At 38.6% G+C, this 19009-nt stretch overlaps 1 protein-coding gene across 8 annotated transcripts; it reads left to right on the top strand.

Annotated features, from left to right (window-relative positions):
• Positions 1-5528: 5528 nt before the first annotated feature.
• On the top strand, positions 5529-16055 carry LOC114554745 (aminoacylase-1). 8 transcript variants are annotated; one of them, XR_003692457.1, is made up of 15 exons: positions 5529-5609; positions 6405-6551; positions 7801-7865; positions 7984-8088; positions 8182-8276; positions 8469-8545; positions 9124-9213; positions 11783-11839; positions 11956-12029; positions 12141-12190; positions 13787-13931; positions 14153-14221; positions 14307-14386; positions 14870-14951; positions 15240-15300. XR_003692457.1 is itself a non-coding variant. In XM_028576753.1 (15 exons), the coding sequence occupies exons 2-15, from the start codon at positions 6425-6427 to the stop codon at positions 15582-15584; spliced, it is 1260 nt and encodes a 419-aa protein (XP_028432554.1). In that variant the 5' UTR covers positions 5529-5609; positions 6405-6424; the 3' UTR covers positions 15585-16055. The 8 variants fall into 8 exon arrangements, 7 of the variants coding, with proteins under 7 accessions (XP_028432554.1, XP_028432560.1, XP_028432558.1 ...); XM_028576753.1 differs by lacking the exon at positions 14870-14951 and adding an exon at positions 15420-16055; XM_028576757.1 differs by lacking the exons at positions 5529-5609; positions 14870-14951 and adding exons at positions 6991-7066; positions 15420-16055 and having other exon boundaries at positions 6468-6551.
• Positions 16056-19009: the final 2954 nt, after the last annotated feature.

Here is a 19009-nt window from a genome sequence, read left to right as displayed (position 1 = left end):
GGACGCAGTTTCAAGAATTGTATGATTAAAATTACAGAGAAATTACAAAAAAAAAAGCTGGTGTGCTTTTCTGTGTATTTTACTTGCCTGTTTGTTGCTCCATTCTAGTTGCTGAGAGGACAGTTTACTGCTTACCTAAACTATCCTGTCATGAGCAGGTTGCAGGTTGCTAGGAGACTGTCTATGGGAAAAGTCACAGCAGAGCGCTTCGTCATCATAGGCCCGGATGAGCTTCTCACCCGAGCCTAAAGGTACGATGACAACCATACAGTTGCACAACATATATTCAGTAAAATTGAATTATACCACCCAAGGCCGGATTTACCACAGGGCCGATTGGGCCGGTGACAGCCTCAAAATGTAGGTCTATCTACTACTTTTCCCACTTATTAAACACCCTGATTATTATAGATAGGCCTACCCCGATCGGCGCCAAAGCCTTCCGAATCTGCGTCCACCGACCCACCTAAATAAATATTGTTTTCTGATTTAGCTAGAGCCCAGCACCTCTGCTCTCTCCCCATATGATAGGTTGCTTTTTAAATCATGTAACGTTGTTGTATTGATAGACTGTTCATTTTTATGACAAGAAACGCGGTCTAAGCTTATCAACGCATTAAAATGCATCATATGTGGGTGTCATTCTCTAGTTGAGGGCACTTTCACGTCATATTTCACATGCATATTTTAAAAGGAGCCTATATCTTTTGCTTTTTCCGTCAGTTCACTGCAGAGAATCGGTGAAGTATAGCTTTGTTGTTTTTAATAATTTTAGAACCGATCATCGAGAGCCCCACTCTGTGCCGTGTGTGTGTGCGTGCGTGCGTGCGTGCGTGTGTGTGCTGTAGTAAAGAGAGAGATTGGGAGAAGGAAGTTTGTGTGAGGTGGACCTGCTCACCACAGACCCAAATCTTCTCAGATGTTGCTACTGTCATATGCTGCACTGTTTCTTCATGTGGCACATTATGTTTGGCACATTGTATGGGTCACTTCTTATATCATAACAAGGTAATACAATGTGTAATCAAGTGATAACTGATTAACAGTAATGTAAATGCAAGTATAAGCTCTTAACCTTGCAGTTTTGCACATATGTAAGACTCAATTTCTCCATTTCTTTGCACAAAGAAAGTGCCATTTACCGGTTTATTTAAAAAAAATAATTCCCGGGCATAACAAATCCCAATTTAACCCCTGCTTAGGCCTATTCACAAGATGTTATGTTTTTTTATTTGAATGTTATATGTATGTTACAGTATGTTGGTCTTACCAGTGAAGAAGAATTAGTTTGCTGTGTAAGACAGAACGTGGTCATTCATATCAGACAATCGGACAGCGAGCAGGCATCTTTGCAAAGCCAAAATCACCTAACTGTAGGTCTGCATATTTAATACGGGTTTTGTCACCACCAAATATAATAATTTCTGCAGATAATGTAATACAAAAATGATAAATAAATAAAGTAGGCTATACTTCTTTCTCTAAAATGTAAAGTGTGCAAATATACAAACATATAAACCATAAGATAATACTGATACATATTTTAAGGTGGAAGAAGGCAGTTGTGATTTTGATGACATGCTTTTCGAAGAACAGGTTGCTGTCCATAACTCCTGATGGTGTGGATGTGTGAGGAGGGAGACAGATTGCATTTACAGATGGTGAAGCAAAAGTTGTGCGATGTTTTGAAGCGGAATTTGGGACCGATGATTTGTCACAGTTAAGTTTGAGAAAGTTGGTTTGCATCCATGATTTAATTTCATCGGTAACAACATCGGTAATGGCGTTACATTGTCAGGTGTCATTACATATCAGGAAATTATGACATAGAATAAAATAGTTGCCATACATTAAGTTGTGCAACTTAACTTTGAGAACTACATTTCACGCTGAGAGTGAGCTGTATAGGCCTATACGTATATATAAGTTATACGCAACCTATTTTCAGAAATGTTGATGCATTTCGTTTTTTATAACATTTCAGTATTTGGTATCCATGGAAACCATTTGCCCTTTATTATTAACTATTAATAACACACACATAAAACCAAATACACTCAAAGAAATCTGTCTGCTTTGATATCTTGAGTGTCTTGTTGGCTCCACTGTCTGGAGGCAATGTTTGCTCCATCCCCCGGAGTGGGGGGTGGGATGGATCACCAGACACAACTGAGCCTCTACACTGCTTTAACAGATCACTCATCACATCATCAATGTGATATTTCAGTTTTTAATAAGTTCCTGTTTTCTCTTTGTCATTATGAGGTATTGAGTGTAGATTGATGTGGGAAAAATAATGTAATTGATTTTAGCAAAAGGCTGCAACATAACAATATGTGAAAAAGTGAAGTGGTTTGATGAATCCTGCAGCCAGGATCCAAAATCTTGTGGAAAGCCTTGAGGCTGTATGGTGGTGTATGTAGTATGGCTGTAATGTTTGGGCATCCATGTACTTTTGGTCATGTAGTAGGCCTATATTTCACTAAAGATTATCGAACCTCCATGTCTATGGTGGTTGGTGTTTTAAGCCCCCAATGTCTACTAGGTACTAGGATTAGGTAATAATAGTTAGGGTTAGGGGGTTAGGGTTAGGGTTAGGTGCCTTGAAGTCGACGGTCGCAGCGCTGCCTTGAAGTTGACTTTGGGGGCTTAAAACACCATCGAGCCATGTCTACGCTGTTAATTTGCAGTGCAAACAGGATCCTGCACGGTTGGAGTGTTGTGCGAAGATGGCATTGAAAGGAGCTGTCCGCTGTGCTAACTTGAGCAGGAGCAGGACATACCTGATGGACCAGATGATCAGGGATGGTGTGCTGACTGTGGATGAGGAGGAGAGGATTAGGACCCAGGTCAGCCTCTGGTAAAGCGGGTAATTATTGATAATTTCTAACCAATGTTTGTTTTTAAATGTTGCTGTTTTTCGTTCTGGCTTCCTTCGGTGTTGTGTTGGTTTTACCCTTATTCGAAACGGATTCACACTTTTGCCACCAAATATTTTCAAAATAAAGTGTTTGCCCAAGAAGTGATTGGTTGTAAAATATTTTTTTTGTTTACCCACCGTCATTTAAATGATCTATTAAATAATCTTTCCTCCTCCTCCTTTCTATATATATATATATATATATATATATATATATATATATATATATATATATATATATACATACTGTAAAAAAACATACAAATGCATTTAAAATGTATTGTTGCTACCATAATATAGCCTATAGAATGAAATTAAATCTGTTTTTATTTTCAAAGGTGACCCTTTTGCTTGGTCAGTTCAGTGGTGAAAAGTAACTAAGTATAGTTAGTCAAATACTGTACTTAAGTACAAATTTGAGGTACTTGTACTTTACTTGAGTATTTTTTTTCATGCTACTTGATACTTCTACCCCACTGCATTTCAGAGTAAAATAAAAAATGTTACTACCCTACAATTATTTTCACAATTGTTTAGTCATTTTTCATGCAAAAACATGTCATTGTTCCAGCTTCCAGTTTGAGGATTTACTGCTTTTCCTTGTAATTATTTTAATAATTGCAATGTATTTTTAATCATTTAAAAATGTTGGACAGGTTGGACAAAACAAACATTGTGAAAGGGACACAATTGTCTGAAATTTTACAAATCAAACAATCAATTGAATCGATTACTCAAGAAAAATAATATCAATCCAAAAGAAAGTCATTAGTTGCAGATATGTCCCATAGAAAATGGTTAAAAAACCACCTCCACCATCCACCTCAACCAAGTGTAAATCCTTCTTTACATCAATGTATGAGTTATCATAACAGGATTTATTTTTCACTTTTGATACATTTAGTACATTTTATTGATTATACTTAAATAATATATATATATACAGTACTGTGCAAAAGTCTTAGGCAGGTGTGGAAAAAATGCTGTAAACTAAGAATGCTTTCAAAAATATGTTTTTTTTTTTATCAATTTACAAAATGCAAAGTGAGCGACCAAAAAAACATCTAAATCACATCAATCATTTGGTGTTACTACCCTTTGCCTTCAAACCAGCATCAATTCTTATAGGTACATTTGCAAAAAGTCAGGGAACGTTGAGAATCATAGACGCAGTGGTCGGCCAAGGAAACTTGAAAAACACATCAAGCTTATTTCCCTTCGAAATCGGAAGATGTCCAGCAGTGCCATCAGCTCAGAACTGGCAGAAACCAGTGGGACCAGGGTACACCCATCTACTGTCTGGAGAAGTCTGGCCAGAAGTGGTCTTCATGGAAGAGTTGCAGCCAAAAAGCCATACCTCCGACATAGAAACAAGGCCAAGCCACTCAACTATACACGAAAACATAGGAACTGGGGCGCAGAAAAATGGCAGCAGGTGCTCTGGACTGATGAGTCAAAATTTGAAATATTTGGCTGTAGCAGAAGGCAGGTTGTTCGCCGAAGGGCTGGAGAGCGGTACAATAATGAGTGTCTGCAGGCAACAGTGAAGCATGGAGGTTCGTTGCAAGTTTGGGGCTGCATTTCTGCAAATGGAGTTGGAGATTTGGTCAGGATTAATGGTGTCCTCAATGCTGAGAAATACAGGCAGATACTTATCCATCATGCAGTACCATCAGGGAGGCGTATGATTGGCCCCAAATTTATTCTGCAGCAGGACAATGACCCCAAACATACAGCCAAGATCATTAAGAACTATCTTCAGCGTAAAGTCCTGGAAGTGATGACATGGCCCCACAGAGCCCTGAGTGTGTCTGGGATTACATGAAGAGACAGAAGGATTTGACATCCACAGAAGCTCTGTGGTTAGTTCTCCAAGATGTTTGGAATAAACTACCTGCCGAGTTCCTTCAAAAACTTTGTGCAAGTGTACCTAGAAGAATTGATGCTGTCTTGAAGGCAAAGGGTGGTCACACCAACTATTGATTTGATTTAGATTTCTCTTCTGTTCATTCACTGCATTTTGTTAACTGATGAAAATAAACTATTAACACTTCCATTTTTGAAAGCATTCTTAATTTACAGCATTTTTTCATACCTGCCTAAAACTTTTACTCAGTACTGTGTATATGTTATATATGTTAATGCATATACAGTACAGGCCAAAAGTTTGGACATACCTTCTCATTCAATGTGTTTCTTTATTTTCATGACTATTTACATTGTAGATTCTCACTGAAGGCATCAAAACTATGAATGAACACATATGGAATTATGTACTTAACAAAAAGTGTGAAATAATAATAATAATGTCTTATATTTTAGATTCTTCAAAGTAGCCACCCTTTGCTTTTTTTTGATAACTCTGCAAACCCTTGGTGTTCTCTCAATGAGCTTCATGAGGTAGTCACCTGAAATGGTTTTCACTTCACAGGTGTGCTTTGTTAATAAAAAAGCAAAGGGTGGCTACTTTGAGGAATCTAAAATATAAGACATGTTTTCAGTTATTTCACACTTTTTTGTTAAGTACATAATTCCAGATATGTTCATATGTTAATGCCTCAAAACAGACGACAGGTCTTTTATTTTGAAGGGCAGGAACAGTCCCGGTCAGCCGCGGTCAGCTGACACACTGTGACACAAACCTGTCTATGACACAAACTGATGCTGCTTACCTGACTGAACGGACACGGTGAGTATTGTGCAATAATAACTAACGTTAGCTTAAAAAAGAAACACAAACTGGTGCTGCTTACCTGACTGGACGGACAGGGTGAGTATTGTGGTAATAACTAACGTTAGCTAAAAAAAAATCTGCGTTGTTCGCTGTCGTGTAGCGCTAATCCCTGTTTACTACCACAGCGTTAAGTAACACAGCGGTTAAGACGCAGTCATAGCTTCTTCTACAACTAATGACGAATAAGTTAACTAGCTAGCTAGCTAACGTTAACGTTACAAAGCAAGCTAACGTTAGTTATTTTAGCATAACATTGTTTGTCCACCTAGCTTCGACAAGCAGGTAACGACGACATAACGTTGGTGGCAGCTGGCCTGGTCTTTGAGACAGCAGCTGGAGCTACCGTTAGTTAACGTCACCGCGCGTTTGCTCTGTGGGTTTACTCTGCCAGAGAAAAGACACAATGAGTAGATGTAAGATAAGCCTTTATTTAAATTCAGATGTCGCAGCAGCAACACAAAGACAGAAATAGATAAACAGAGAAATACAAATAAAATACAATATAAGAATAAATAAAGTAATAGGTAATAGTAGAAGAAAAACACAATATATGAACTATATAAGAGCAATGGTATTAAAGTTAGAAGGTAAGTGATAAGTTAAAGTGACAAGTTATATTCTCCCTTGTGGGATCAATAAAGGATTTTGAATCTTTGAATCTATATTTTCTCATTTGATCCTGGCATGTTGGTTATTAGGTTTGATTTGTAATGTCTTGTTTTTGTAATGGTGTTATCTGTGTGTCCTCAGAGGAGTAAATAAATCCCACCATGCTGCCTGACAAAGATGGTCCAGTTGTTGGAGGCGGGAAGAGCTTTCCTGAGGGAGAGGATCTCTCTGTGAGTCTGTTCAGAGAGTACCTCCGTCTCAAAACTGTCCACCCAGACCCTGACTACGGTGAGATAGTCAGGTTTGTTGGAGATCAGAGTCAAAACAGCTGTTTTAATAAAATGCCCCAAAAGTGCTTCACTCCATTTCACAGTATTTTTACTTCAAACAAATGTTTGTAGATGGGTTTAAAAGTAAACCTTCTAAGTCCAATGTGAGTTGTATTTGCCTGTATCACTTGTATCATCTTATGTTCTATTATGTATCAAAGTCCAATTCTAATCTGGGTCAGTTAGACATTAAATATTTCCAGTTATGTATAAGACACGTAGTCTTGAAAAGAAAGCTGAGCTGCTGAGCAAGGCTCTCACTTCACTGGTCAACCAAAACAAAGTGTGGCCTTGACCAACAGAATGGGATTGCACATAGTGGCAGCTGAGATTGTTTTGTCTGCAGTAAGTTTGGCCTCCCTCTTCATTATAGCCCTTAGCCATTTGTGTTGGCTCAGGTTCATTTTCAGGACCTTGCATGGTGGAGGGACTATATCTTCCAGCTGGCCAGGGAGCATCTGGGATCCCAGAAGAGTAAGAGCTAGTTAGGTAAAGGACCTTTTTAAGTCCGTTTTACAGTCGCTGTAGCCGAGCTTGCGCACGCCAATGTGTCGTCAAAATGACCTAGATCTCGCTGGTGCGCCAGGATTTTGAGTGCGCGACAAAGCGGAAACAGGAAGCATGAACGAGCTCGAGAGCAACCGGATGCCAGGACTCTCAGACTGCAAGTCTCTCTTGTAAACTTACTGGGTTAAGATGAGTTCTTTTATGGCGAATGAAAGGCTTGATCCGACGAAGTAGGTCATCGAATCAAATTGAAGCATTGACGTCAATGCTGCCGCCAGTTCTGCCGTTGTTTACCTTTTTCTTCTTCTTCTAGTCCGTAGAAATAGCAAAGTCGGTAGCTTTTACTCATTAGTGCCACCTTCAGGAGAAGACTGCAACTAGTGTCACGACCAACACGTGCAAGTATAAACACTTACGGCGCTACCATGATATCACACTGGCGCTCGACAGCTCGGCTGCGGCGAGTATACCCCACGTTTTAGGCTACGTTTCTCACCCTCACCCTGACCTGAAAGTGGCTCAAAATGGATTGGTGATTTAGAGCTTGATTTTCATTCTTGGTTTTCTGTGACCTTACTGAAGTCCAACAGTATTAACACAACTAGCAGCAGCAGAAATTCTTACTGTCTACTGTCCTGTGAAGGTTTCATACAATTATTAGTATTTAAACAGATGGTTCTACTCTGTTTATTCATTTATAGATGCTGCTCTTCGGTTCCTGGACAGAATAGCAGATGAGCTTGATCTACCCATGAGAAAGATTGAGGTGTGTGTCAGTGATGATAATATAATTCATGTAGCAAACATTTGTGTACATGCTGTACACTACATGCATTAGTAATACTAAAACAGTGGGCCTTATCTGCTCTTCCCTCTCCCTGTAGGTTTGTCCAGGCAGAGTTGTGTCGATTATGACATGGGAAGGGACGAACCCGACCTTGAAATCCATCTTACTGAATTCCCACACAGATGTTGTACCCGTTTACCAGGTATGCACTCTGTCTCTGTTCATGGCGTTACAATCCTGTTATTATTTCTAATAGACATGAAAAAAATAGATTTGATATCAATCTCTTCTCCAGGAACATTGGAAATACGATGCTTTCAGTGCTTTCAAAGATGCAGAGGGCAACATTTATGCCCGGGGATCACAGGACATGAAATGTGTAACTATACAGTGGGTATAAACTGCCTTGATAACTTGTTTTATTAAACAGGATTTGTACTCTAGTGTTGTGATCTTCACTTTAAATGATGTTCTGTGAGAAGCACCGGTTTTTAAAACCCACTCACTCAACCTGCATACTGTCAGTTCAGACATTTCTGATTTCTGTCATAACTCTGCCGTCTTTTCTTTTGTTCTTTGCAGGTACATCCAGGCAGTCAGAAGACTGAAGGCAGAAGGACGGAAACTGATGCGCACTGTGCACTTAATGTTTGTTCCTGGTAAGATATTTGATTGCATTCCTCCTCTATCAGCTGATAATCAAACAGCAGCAGGGGGTGGAGATGATATATGAACTTTAATCTTTTTACAATTTGTTTGAATTGTTAAATACAGTACTTTTCCATTTAGATTTGACCACTACAGCCATGTTAAATATGTGTTTAATAGTCTATATTGCTTTTAAGGCTGTTGGTACGTGTGATCTTTTTGTCTATTTACTGCACAAAGCCTTCAATTCATGTCTGCATAAGCAACATGTGCTGTTTTGCCTGCCCAATTGAAGTAGACAACCGGCACAAACCAGCACTGTGTGAGTTGGGTTTAAGAGCGCACCTATTGGTATGTGGAGTTTGGTGACTTCATGTAATTCCCAGCCTGAGGAGAGGTCTAATCAGACAGAATAATTGAAAACACCTGTGTAGGTATTCAGAGCCTTTCATTTAAATATAATCTGTTCTCCAAAACTACTACTACTAACACTACTACAGCTTAAGCAGAAGTCAAGCTACTGTATATCCTTTTATAGCATTTTGGCAAATGAAAATTAACAACTAAAATATATTTTCTTTATTTTTAGATGAAGAAGTTGGAGGTCACAAGGGAATGGAAACATTTGTGAAGCATCCGGAGTTCCAAAAATTAAACATTGGCTTTGCGCTTGATGAAGGTAAATAAATAACTGTTTGCATCATCGTTTCAAAATGTGATGAATAAGGGTCCAAACTCTGCAGGTCACTTAGTTACTTAAAGTGATGGTTCGGAGTAATTTCACCCTAGGGTCCTTTGCTCCATGACCTCGAGCCAAACGCCCCCCCGAGAAGCTTTTTTCACCTGGGTCTAACATTGGGAAAGTTAGCGTAGAGTAGCGTTATCAGCTGAATAACTTAGCGCAGGGGCTAATGGACCCACGTTTGTATCTGGTAAATAACCCCACTAATAATGCCCGAAATGATACCAAACGTCTACAGTAGTACATATAGGTTATGTACTCATAAAACGATGGATTGGAAAGTTTGTAAGTACACCAGAAGTTTATGAACACTTGCCTGCTGGCTTCTGCTCTCTGCTGTTGTTGCTGCTGCCAGCAGTAAGACGAGTGCTTAGGGACCGAAAAGAGATGCAACAAAAATATTTTTTAATTTAACTTTTTTTTTTTTAAGTAAGTGCTGTAGTATAACTAGCAGGAGACAAGTAATAACTGAGATAAGTTTGGAGACATTACCTTATTTAATCATTAAATTAATACATATTTTTGTTGTATCTCTTTTCGGTGTAGTAATTTGTAGACGGCCCTAAGCACTCGTCTTACTGCAGGTAGCAGCAGCAGCAGCACAAGCAACAGAGAGCAGAAGAGAGCAGGCAAGTGTTCATAAACTTCTGGTGTACTTACAAACTTTCCAATCCATCGTTTTATGAGTACATAACCTATTTGTACTAGTGTAGAAGTTAGGTATCATTTCGGGCATTATTAGTGGGGTCATTTACGAGATACAAACGTGGGTCCATTAGCCCCTGCGCTAATAAGCTATTCAGCTGATAACGCTACTCTACGCTAACTCTCCCAATGTTCGACCCAGGTGAAAAAAGCTTCTCGGGGGTGTTTGGCTCGAGGTCATGGTGCAAAGGACCCTAGGTTGAAATTACTCCGAACCATCACTTTAATAAGTTGAAACTGGGTGGAGTTATTGAGTTTCTACTATGACCATGGGAAATTCAGTTTTCTGTTTAGTTGGCAGTTGTCTGTTTAAAATTGTACATCTTGACACCTCAAAACACTCCTGCCAATATTGAATGATCACTTTAGGTCATGGTGCAAGGTACAGTTTATTAAACTGCAGGTTATTAGTAGCAAGAACACATTTGCTTCATGCTACATTACCAGTCACTGGTGAAATTAAGTGACTACATTTAAACCTCCTTTTTTTCCCCTTTGGTAAGACTATTTGGTTTATTGCCATCCAAGGTAAAATGAAGGATTCAAAGAAGAAAACTGTACTTCACCTATTGTTGTGGCATCCTCAACATTAATCATATTCCCATATCAAGACATCTTGTCAGGCATTATCACTTTTTTTTCCCTTCCTTTTTTAATGTTTTTTTTAACAGGAAATGTTACAATAAACACAAAGGCCTTTTTTTCTTGCATTTTCACCCCCAACCCCAGGTCCCACATATCATTTTGCAAGTATAACAACAGTGGGAATAATTTTACTCCATATCGTACTACATATGTCTGTACACATAATGCAATAAGATGAATATATAGGACACATGTACGCACATATGTGCATCTGTATACATACAGATACATATACAAAAGAAAGAAGAAATAAAATATAAATAAATAAAGGAGATAAAAAGGCATTATCACTTTCTTATGGGTTATTCATACAGACTAAACTAGGGCTGGGTGATAAGATTTTAAATCTATAAAACCATAATTTGTTACATTTGCTTAATAAAATAAATGAAATATAAAGTAGTTTGGGGCATTTATTAAAGATAGTGGAGAGAGCATAGCAAATGAGGTAGAGAGAGATGCAGCAAAGGTCCCCAGCTGGAACTGCAACTGGGAACATTGCAACTCATAGTTAGCAGCTTGACCCCTGGGGAGACCATCTTTTATTTATTCTTTTAGAGATGCTTTTATTTCCTTGTGAGAGTTTACTTGTGATGTTAATCCTAATTAATTACAGTATGACCAGATAAAGGAGGAGGTAATTGGATGGTTAAAATTTTGGTTGGATGTCTTTGAGACAATTTATAAAAAAAAGAAATTGCAATAGGAATACATTTAGGTCTGTGAGAAATCTGTAATGTCAGTAATTTGATAAACGTGTTTGTTGTCTATCCCTAGGCGAATGTTTGACGTGTCCAAAATGAAGCTGTCCGCATATTGATATTGATTCAGGGCCAGTATTTGATTTGTTCTGATGTGCACAAAGTCAGATGTTGGATGTGCAATGGTTGTTGGGGTCAAAGTCTGACAACCAAATATTTAGATGTTATTATGTTACCGCCAAATGACCCTTATTGATTTTGAAGCCAACGGCAAATGTGTGCTGAATTTCAGTCCCTGCTCGTGGAGGTTCGTAAATCCTCCTGTGGTTTAGTTGCTAATCTGTACATCATCAACTTCTGTCCTTTGCTCCAGAGTTTTCCTTTTTGTAGTTCTCTTCATGCACTAGACTCATGTTAAATGTTAAGTGTTTTATCTGTCTGCATGCGTTCTGTAGGTCTGGCCAACCCTGGCGAGGCCTTCACTGTGTTTTATGGAGAGAGGAACCCCTGGTGTAAGTATAAAACACATACAATAAAAAAACTTCCATCCATCTTATCACATTTAAGGATTTGTGATAAGGTTGATAAAATCGAACATGAATCAAGCAGAATTATTTACTCTTTCCAGGGATTACAATCCACTGCCCAGGCAGTCCAGGCCATGGGTCGAGGTTTGTGGAGAACACAGCTGCTGAGAAGCTGGTAAGTGTCAATGTTATGCAACCAGTTAATACAACTGTTTCATCATAAAACCTGTTGTTACAAGGACTAAGTAGAACAGTATCAGTGACCATACTGCCTTATACTTCTCAGCGCCATGTCATAAACTCCTTCCTGGACTTCAGACAGAAGGAGAAACACAGGTGAGCTTGAACTGTTTTTCATCTTGATTTATAGGGTTGGGTATCGTTTTTTTTTTTTTTTTTTCGATTCCGGTGCTAAATCGATACTTTTAAAACGGTGCCGGTGCCTGAACCGGTACTTTTCAATAAAGTTAAAAAAATAAAAATAAAAAATAAAGGGTAGTAAACAACAGTCAGTGACTTGTTTATTGCTAAGGCCATGGTCAAAATTAAAGATTTAATAATAACGTAATAACTATAACAATAACAATAACTTATTTCACCTGTAAATTGCTGTTGAACCCCAGATGGGAAAAGGGTATTTTACAATTACTGTCAATGCACCACGAGGCTACCAGTTTTAAGTGAATCTGTGTTGTTTAATTCCGACAATGACAGCTGCAAGTGAACGCACCGTCTGTGTTGTTTAATTCCGACAACGGCAGCTGCAAGTGAACGCACCGTCTGTGTTGTTTAATTCCGACCATATAAACATACTGTATATCTATGAATTGCGACAACGGCAGCTGCTGCGCTGCAGAGCAGACTGTTACATCCCGCTGTTGAAGTCCTCCACAGTGAAATACAGTCACACTTTACACTGTTTAACGTTAGCTGTCAGCATTTTAACCGTGATTAATCCAGCTGCTTGCTAAAGGTAGGCTAACGTTACATGCTGTCAGGTGTAGTGTAAAGTCAGGCACCGAAATGAGGCACCGAAACTTTCGTTCTTATTCGGTCTCGTTACTACCGTTTACGTCGGCACCGGTTCCCTATTGGCACCGTGTTTCGGTACCCAACCCTATTGATTTATCACGTAATGTTTATGGCGAGACATATTTTCTCTTCAATCATAACCATATTTACTGACATTGGATCTGCATGGTCCAGTTATTCTCCAAATGTGAGCTTTAAGGTTTGATTACCTACATGAAGTCCCAGTATTAAATGTCCTCTATGCTGCTTTTCATACAGTAGATACAAATTATATGCTGAAAGCATCTCTTTATGGCTGTAAACATATTGTCATTTAGACTACAGTATTCTATTTATGCAAGAGTTGCTCTGAATGGCTTTTGTGTCTGTTTATGGCTACCGAGATGTTTTAATGAACAATGTGTACGGTAAAATGCCACATTCAAAGCTTAAGAATGTAGGATGTCCTGATGTATGGACTACCCCTGTACTGTACCCTGTACATCTGCCTCCTGTGCTAAAACCCATTTAACAGAATGACACAAAAGATTAAGTGACACTCATGAAATAGTGATTATGTTATGCAGGTTGTGTGTGTGCTAGTGTGTGTAAATAGTTATTGTTTTGCTGACATGTGACATGCTTATTTTACAGGGCTGTAATTTATTTATTCCCAGGAAATTATGAACTCAGTAAAAAATACCAGTTTTAGAACATTGCCTCTATGAATATGAGCGGAAATTCTTTGTTACAAAGAACAACAGATTTGATGTAGATTTCTTTGATTAAAAGTTAATTTTCAGTGTTGGCCTTGCAAAAAATGCAATACTGCTTTAGATTTAATTACAGTGTAATTGCAGTAATGTCCTTACCACCGTGTGTGTGTGTGTGTCTGTGTGTGTGTCTGTGTGTGTTTTTCAGGCTAAATACCAGTGAGTGTTTCACTCTTGGTGATGTCACCACAGTGAATATGACCATGGTCAAAGGAGGCGTGGCCTACAATGTCATCCCAGCTGAAATGGATGTCAGCTTTGACCTAAGAATACCACCTACAGTAAACCTACAGGTGTGTGTCTGTGTGTCTGTGTGTGTCTGTGTGTGTGTGTGTGTGTGTGTGTGTGTGTGTGTGTGTGTGTGTGTGTGTGTGTGTGTGTGTGTGTGTGTGTGTGTGTGTGTGTGTGTGTGTGTGTGTGTGTGTGTGTGACTCAGACATCTGATCTACAGGCAGGATCCATGTGAAATGACCTACAGCTCAATGTTAACTCTACATTATTATAATCCTACCAGGAGTTTGAAAGACAGATCAAAGAGTGGTGTAAAGAAGCAGGAGAAGATGTCACTTACGAATTTGCTCAGGTCAGTGAGCGCCCACTCAATTATAAAATAGCTGTTGCCTTGTTCCTGTTGTCAAAGAGATTAAATTAGCCGCCATCCATTGCAGAAACATATGAACCAGAACTTGACTTGTACAGAGGAGAGTGATCCTTGGTGGAACGCCTTCAGTGCAGCCTGCAAGGCAATGTGAGTACACCATACATCTGAATGTGATTTCAACTTTTCTTTTGCACCTTAGAGTGCAGATGTCCGATCTTGTGCTTGTGCACAATTTTCTGTTGACACTGTCCACTATGAAAGTTAGTAAAAGCTATAATACATTGTAACAACTTAATTAAGACTCCATCTACACCTAAAAGTGTATCTAATTCGACAGTCCTCATCAGTGTGTATATGCATTTTCTGTTGAGTCTTGCTGAGTAATTTTACATCTGTTTACAGTAGATGAGCAATCAAACACTCAGATTTCTTAAGAATAAAATCTTCTGTCTAGTTTTCTGGCCATTATTCAGCGGCATTCTCAGGAACAGAAGGGGAGACATTTGGTCGGATACTGAATTGGCAACACTAATCTTGAAACTGTGGTGATTGTATAGATCTTCTATGTTGCTGGTTAAAGATGTGTGTGAAGCATCCACGTTAATAATACTTTTTATTGAATTGCTTCAGAGTCTTCACTACATACATTATATGAGTCTGGACAGACATGGATGTAAACTGCAACTTGACTGGTTGGCTGAGGCATACAACTGTAAGGCGGTAATTCTTTTAGTTTAGAAAGGACTGCGACGTCTGTCCTGTCAACAGTGACTTGTCTTAGTATCTGAAGAAAAGCTGGTTTTCTTTTTTCATTTAATATGTATTCTACTGTAAATGTATATAGGACATTTTGTTCATGCCTGTCTAACAAAGGCTGTAGCACTTTTAGGATATGTTTTTGAAATGATTATTCAGATAATTCTAGCAAAGGACTGTGCTGAATCTTTCCTTGTATCATGAAAACTTCAATATCAATAGTATATCAATATCTCCACTCTAGGAACATTACTCTGGAAAAGGAGATATTTCCAGCTGCCACAGATAGCCGTTTCATTCGAGCGGTGAGTATAAGAACTGGATATGACAAAAGGGAATCAATTAGACTTTTTATTCACGATTTATCATGACATATCGCTCCTGCAGTTCTGTGGCCGGTAATAGGTTTCTTTGTTGAATCTAGGTGGGTATCCCTGCTATCGGCTTTTCCCCAATGAACCGGACGCCAATTCTGCTGCACGATCACAACGAGTATCTGAACGAGCATGTTTTCCTGAAAGGCATCAGCGTGTTCGAGAGGCTCATCTCAGCTCTCACCAGTGTTCCTGCCTTTCCTGATGAGACCTAGACAGATCTTAATTTTAATCCTCTCTAAAATGTATTTCAATGATGTTTTGAATATTTTACTTGAACATTTTGCAGAGATTACCAAAGAATAATAACATGTATACCATTAGGCCAAACTGAGCACCTAGCCTTTTTTTTATTTTATTTGATGATTCTTAGGATATAGGCGCAGTAAGCTTTGCATTAGTCAGTATTATGGCAGAATTTGAACATACTTACTGCATGTCAACATTGTTGATTTAGTTTGCCTGTGTCTATGCAGTCTTAAAAATACCTTAATCACCTATTGTGTAAACAATGTCTTCTCCATATGGAAAAATCATCTTACTAAAATGTGAAGACGACTTTGATCAACTCTTAGATCAAACGTCTAGTTGCCGCTTTTTAAATTTAGCTTGATTTTGAAACTTTGATTCCACAGATATCATTTTTATTTAATAAACTGGAATTGAATAAATATATTTGTTCATTACTTCCATGTTTGGGTGTTGTGATGGAGAGTCCAGCCTACGCACCAAAATGACTTTCAGCATTATGTACCAGCTGTTAACAAAGAGCAAGTCGGAATTAAAGCTAGCTAGTATTACACAAAGTGTCCTAAAGGAAGCAGAGAGGCTGAATAGCCTACAACGTTATAAAATACATTTTAGCCATGGTAGCAACATGGCTCCATGGATGACAGTGTTGGTTGCTTCACCACCAGAGTGAAATATCTCAACTATTGGATGGATCTGCTCCCCAGAGGATGAATCTTAGTAACTGGTGATCCACTGACTTTTTCTCTACTGCCGGCAGGTTGACATTTTTGGCTTTTACTGAAATTTCTATACATCTTCCAAATGCATTACCACAAACTTTGACACAGGCGTTTATCATGAATTCTAATCACTTTGGTGACACCTTTAACTTTCATCTAGCGCCATCATCCGGGCCACATTTTTATTTCTCTTTGGTTTATAATTAAATAACTGCAAAACTACTGACATCCCGTTAACGCCAAGTTGTACTTTTAGTGCTATTTAGCAAATGTTAGCATGCTAACATGCTAAACTAAGATTTTGAACATGGAAAACATACCTGCTAAAAATCAGCATGCTAGCGTTGCCATTTTGAGAATGTTAGCATGTTAACCTTAGCATTTAGACAGCGCTGTTGAGATCATAGACTGTAACAGTCTATGGTTGAGATAGGTCTGGCAATGCCAGACTAAGACTATACTAATATTAATGCAGTCAAATATCCAATATTTAGTAAAACATGGAGTGCTCTCACTGCTTATAGCTAAACCAGTTACTACATCAAAACCCCTAAACAAAAGGTCATTTACATTTATTCGAGAGAACGTGCCTTAAATTATATAGATAAAATGGAGAATTGTTGTGAACAAGGATGTTGTGTAATGGAGGTGCAATAAGGGAAATGAGAAATTGAAAATGTCTCATCCTATGTAACGCTGTTTACATGAGGAAAAGGTCGGTCTCATCTACAGTTCAGCTCCCTTTGGAGTTGTCGTCCAATTAACAGTGTATGGCTCTCCAAGGGGGACTGGCAGGAAGACTGTGCAGTCAGTAATTAGTCTTCTCTCTCCCTAGGACATGACAGCAGTATTAGCACATGAGGCCGTCAGGGAGACGACTAAAAGCTGAACCCACATCGTTCCTCCCAGAGGAGGCAGGAATAAGTGCAGTCATCCTGTTGGGTGAGCTGTCGAGCATCTCAATGCCTGGCTGCGGAAAACAGAGGTGCTGTTAAACAGTTCATCAAAGAAAAAGTCACTGTTTCAGGAGGGCTTTTCATGAATTTGGTACAAGCATCTCCACTGCAAAATTGCAACCAGGTCCTGGTTTTAGGCCAATGTGATTAAATATGCATGTGATTTCTCAGGAAATAAAATTCCCTTGACAGTTGCTCCCTCTTACTCTCGCTGCCTCGGTCAGGGGTCAGGATCACATTCAATAACAGCAACTCTGAGGCAAGGGGAGGTGGGGATTCAAGTCTCGGTCAAGGACGCCTGAGCAGGGGGCTTACCCACATGGAGAGATTTATTCAGACTCCTGCAGTCTCCACATATACCCTACTGTGGTCTCATCCACATCAATATTATAATTTACAAACAAACAGCTCTCAAAGACATATGGCAACAAAGGTCTGACTTGTGCCTAAAATTGCTGTGACTATTAGGGATGTGAAATAAAACAGATCATATACATAGAAGTGTCAGAAACAATCCAAATCCACAAAAATCAATCTCCATGTGATGTCACTGAACTTACAGCAGCTTTATTTTACATCTTCAGCATTACAGTGTTGAGTCTCAGCTCCCTGGTTTTCTTGCTTCTGGGTAGAGCTGTTTATGTTCACAGATGCTACAGTGTATGAAGGAAGAAACATGCATATTGTAAATCTTCAGCTGAATGGCATTTCTCTCTACTGTGCTCTCCTGCTGTGCAACTACAACTGTCATCTGGAGGTAATTACAACCAACGATTCTCCCTGAAGGGGGAATTAATTGTAGTCTGTCAGAGATTGCAGTTCCATCATCACTATACTGTGGTCAGTATGTTGTCCTGTTACACAATTTTTCGTCATTGTTTTAGTTAAGATTTTTTTCACATAATCTGAAAGTTTACAGCAGAAAAACAGATAAAGATAGAGAAATAGATTGCCATGGATAGCCTAAATAGGTCAATAATTAAGTACATTAGTTGACTTCAATAATTAAATGGGTTGTGAAAGAACTAAAAACATTTATATTTTTCTATTGCCTCCTTAGCCGTTGAATAAATGGCATTCTCATGTTCACACTTGTTTTTATTTTCAACTCCTCTGTTTCCTATGTTTTTTTTGTCCTACTACATGTTTTATTTATTTTTTATTTATTGTTTATTTTTCATGCAACATTTCTCAATTTCTTTTTTGCATAGCATGTCTAAAATGTCTGACGAATGCAGTATGTGTTAGGTTATTTTGAGGTCTCCCATTGCCAGATGTATCTCTTAGCTCCATTTGTGTTGTTCCTGCACAGCAGTGAGATCATTGGGTACAACGATCAGAGCCACTATTATTATTAGTCGAGTTGAGTGATATTATAAATATTCAACCAAATGTTGTCTACCACTTTCAGCACCCTTGCAATTGCTCTAATCTGGATTATGTACTGATGTTTGACTATAACAGGCTGGACATGAGAGACATACTTAGACATGTCCTTATTATTAAATATTTTATAATATAATAATATGTAGGCAAAATCAGAATCAGAAAGGGTTTTATTGCCAAGTACGTTTTTTAACACGTACAAGGAATTTTTTTTGGTGTTGTTGGTGCACATCACACATTCTCTAAATGGAATATTAAACAATATAAGTAAAAATAAATAAAATAAAAAGAGCATTACAGCAGAGAGAGTACAGTGGCTCTTCGGCC

This window comes from Perca flavescens, chromosome 4, assembly GCF_004354835.1.
Source record: "Perca flavescens isolate YP-PL-M2 chromosome 4, PFLA_1.0, whole genome shotgun sequence".
NCBI lineage: Eukaryota > Metazoa > Chordata > Actinopteri > Perciformes > Percidae > Perca > Perca flavescens.
Note: the sequence above shows the minus strand (reverse complement) of the source record. Positions and strands in the feature narration are given on the sequence as shown.

Bases quoted from the DNA above. Each gene is read 5' to 3' on its own strand.
- LOC114554745 (XM_028576753.1), top strand. From the start codon at position 6,425: ATGCTGCCTGACAAAGATGGTCCAGTTGTTGGAGGCGGGAAGAGCTTT. The intron at 8,546-9,123 runs GTAAGATATTTG...CTTTATTTTTAG, and splicing joins GCACTTAATGTTTGTTCCTG to ATGAAGAAGTTGGAGGTCAC. The intron at 15,301-15,419 runs GTGAGTATAAGA...TGTTGAATCTAG, and splicing joins ATAGCCGTTTCATTCGAGCG to GTGGGTATCCCTGCTATCGG.